Here is a 3,055-nt window from a genome sequence, read left to right on the forward strand (position 1 = left end):
TAGAGTAAACTCTACATTTCCTTAGAATTCACATTTAAATAGTTCCCGTTTTGCGGCAGATAACATACCTTTTTTCCTGTGTCAGGATCCCACTGAAATTTCAGTAACTAAATTACAAATAAAATTAGCCTGTTGAAGTAAAAAGAGAGGAGAATAGAAAACAGCCAATAAAAACACAGAGAGACAATGAAGGTCTGACAATTGACACGGCATAGAGGATGGAGTTGTGACGTAAGTATCAGCAGAGCAAGATTTATCAAGAGGAGAAGCTAATCTGTGTCACTATGAATCTCATAAGGGTCAGTATTTGGAGGCACCAAGAGCCAAAGAAGGTAGGGAATGAGACTGAAAAGGGAGGGTCTCCTGCCCAGGTTTCCTCCATGACTCCTTTTATCAGGTACATGATTTTTTCCCACTGGAAAAGGGAAGCACAGTCTCCAGAGAAACTGAGCCTAAGAACCCCTGTACTCGGGGACACTTTACAGGGCCAGGAAAGTGTGAGGTGTGAAGCCAGAAAAAAAAGCTTTGGGAAATATCTATTCCTCAGATTCAAAGACTCAGCACTTTTCTTCATCTTGCTTCCTGACATTCAGCAGCTAGATATTCTCCAGAGAAGAAACAAGTCTGGAGAAAAGACCTCCGTATTTTGCTATCTTAATAGAAAGTTATCTACAAGTGTTCAGCAGAGTGAATGAAATTAAAACATCCATCACAGGACACAAAGTCATGGAATTTCAGAGCACCAGAAGTAAATGGAAAATTAAAATCTTTCAGAGAGTTATATCAAGTCATATATAAAATACCAGCATTCAGACAGCATCAGAATTCTCAAGTATATTATCTTCTGTATTCATAGAAAAAAAGTATTTGGGAACTACATGCTTGTTACAAATTTCACCCTCTATACTAACTCTCTCCAATACTGGGGATTGTGCTCTATCTCACATCTGAAACCAAGTCAGAAGAAATTAAGGGTGCCAGGAATCAGGAGACCCCATGTAAGAGAATGAGAGCGTCAGAGAGGCTGCTGGGCTCCTAGGAAACAACCACTTCAGAAGGGAACAGGTAAATAATACACGTAGAGGAGACTTCAAGAACCAAAGAGATGTGATTGATAGTCTGAGATTTCCCTATAATTGAGAAATTATTACTAGGAGTTTCAAACATGTACAAATACTCTAACTTGAAGAATAGAAAATTGTGATTTAACTAAAGAACCAAGGAAGAATATGTGTGTGTGTGTATATGTGTGTGTGTGTTTGTGTGAGTATATTTAGAATGATATAAACATGAATAGTGATATAACTAGAAATTGTGGTCTAAATGTATCCTGGTAAGTAGAAGGAGGAGAATTGTGTGTGTGTAGATGTGTGTATGTGTCTGTGTGTACACATACAACTTTGTGGGCGTGTGTCTATACACGGAATAGAGATGGAGATAAAAATTCTCATCTCACATACCAGAAAATCATTAAATATTGTCTAAAAATTGTTAAGTAAAAAATAGAAAGAAATAGTGGTTATTTAGAAATGTAAATATAAATTTCAGAAGAAGCTGCTAGCATGCTCAAAATGGCCACAATTGGGAAGTGGAAAAATGAAGACAGTACCAGTGCTAATTGCATCACTGCCCCTGCCCCACCACCGCACACACAAATATATTTACAAAATCATTACAATTTAACGTTATACCCCATATATTATTTTGATAATACACATAATATTTGATTTCTGTTTTTCTGTTTGCAAGCACTGTAATTTCTTGACTTATTATGTTTTATTTTTAAAATATTTATTGCTTAAATTTGTATTAGTTGTCATATATGCTAATTTATAGAAATGTACTTGTGCACTGTAATGACTAGTTTGTAGGAGAACGGTATGTGTCTATATTACAGTAATCCTTTTTATATGGCTGGTTGTACTTCTGCACATGTAACTCATGTTTGTAATATTGCTGGGATTTTTACATCATGTTTAATGTGACCATGAATTGCTATGACAAATGTTCCATATATCTCCATTTCCATCAGTTCTTTCTTGTGTCTTGTCAGCTAAAGTCCAGGAAGAGATTGTTCATGTAATTGGCAGACACAGGAGCCCCTGCATGCAGGATAGGAGCCACATGCCTTACACAGATGCTGTAGTACATGAGATCCAGAGATACATTGACCTTGTCCCCACCGGTGTGCCCCATGCAGTGACCACTGATATTAAGTTCAGAAACTACCTTATCCCTAAGGTAAGCTTGTTTCTCTCACACTATATTTCTGTGCTTCTGAAATTTCCAAAGTGCTAGTTTAGCTCCAATCCTCTAACAACAGAAGATGAGAGAAGTGCAAAACTCATACATGTGGCAGCTTGATGGACTTTCTGCTATTTTGTTTGGGGCTATAAAGATTTATAAAGCTAGGTCTCCTCAATAGGCTACTCTTAGGTGTTTATACTTTCAAATAATTGTTGAAAGTATCAGTGTGTCAATTTCCCAAAACACTCTTCTGAGATTTTTATCAAAGTGACATTCATTGTGTAGTTCAATATGGAAAGACTTAACATGCTCATGCATTAAATATTTTAATTCATGAATATGGTTATGCTCCCAACTTATTGAGCTTTATTCTATTTTCTCAGTAATGTTTTCTTTTCAGTGCCAGTGGCTTACAACTCTTTTATTAGGTTTTTCCTAGATAATTAATATTTTGTTGTTATAAAATTTTAATGCTTTTTTATTTCTTTGTAATTGGTATATGTAATTGTGTTCAATTATACTATTTTGATGACCTTATATCTAACAAATTTCCTAAATTTACCGATCATTGCTAATAATTTATCTGTAGATATACTTGGAAATTCCACGTACATTATTTTGCTATCTGGGTTAATATGTATTTTATTTCTTATTTTCCTGTGATTTTTGTCTTCAATTTGTCTTTATTGCATTACTGCACTGGCTAGGATTTCCAGGATAGCATTGAATAGAATTGGTGATAGAGGGCATCCTTATTTCATTTCTGATCTGCTGGGGGGTAGACTACAAGAATATTAATATTTCACTA

The 3,055-nt window shown here is 35.4% G+C and overlaps 1 protein-coding gene across 1 annotated transcript in view; it reads left to right on the forward strand.

The window, feature by feature from the left end:
* Positions 1-2,061: 2,061 nt before the first annotated feature.
* The window catches only part of LOC105541853 (cytochrome P450 2C20-like), a 5,094-nt gene continuing 4,100 nt past the window's right edge, over positions 2,062-3,055 (forward strand). The window contains exon 1 of the mRNA XM_011983088.1: positions 2,062-2,241. Within this exon, the coding sequence (XP_011838478.1) occupies positions 2,107-2,241 (135 nt within the window). The 5' untranslated portion in view covers positions 2,062-2,106. The remainder of the gene's footprint in view (positions 2,242-3,055) is intronic.

The sequence above is a fragment of the Mandrillus leucophaeus genome, unplaced genomic scaffold (genome assembly GCF_000951045.1).
Source record: "Mandrillus leucophaeus isolate KB7577 unplaced genomic scaffold, Mleu.le_1.0 Scaffold2454, whole genome shotgun sequence".
NCBI lineage: Eukaryota > Metazoa > Chordata > Mammalia > Primates > Cercopithecidae > Mandrillus > Mandrillus leucophaeus.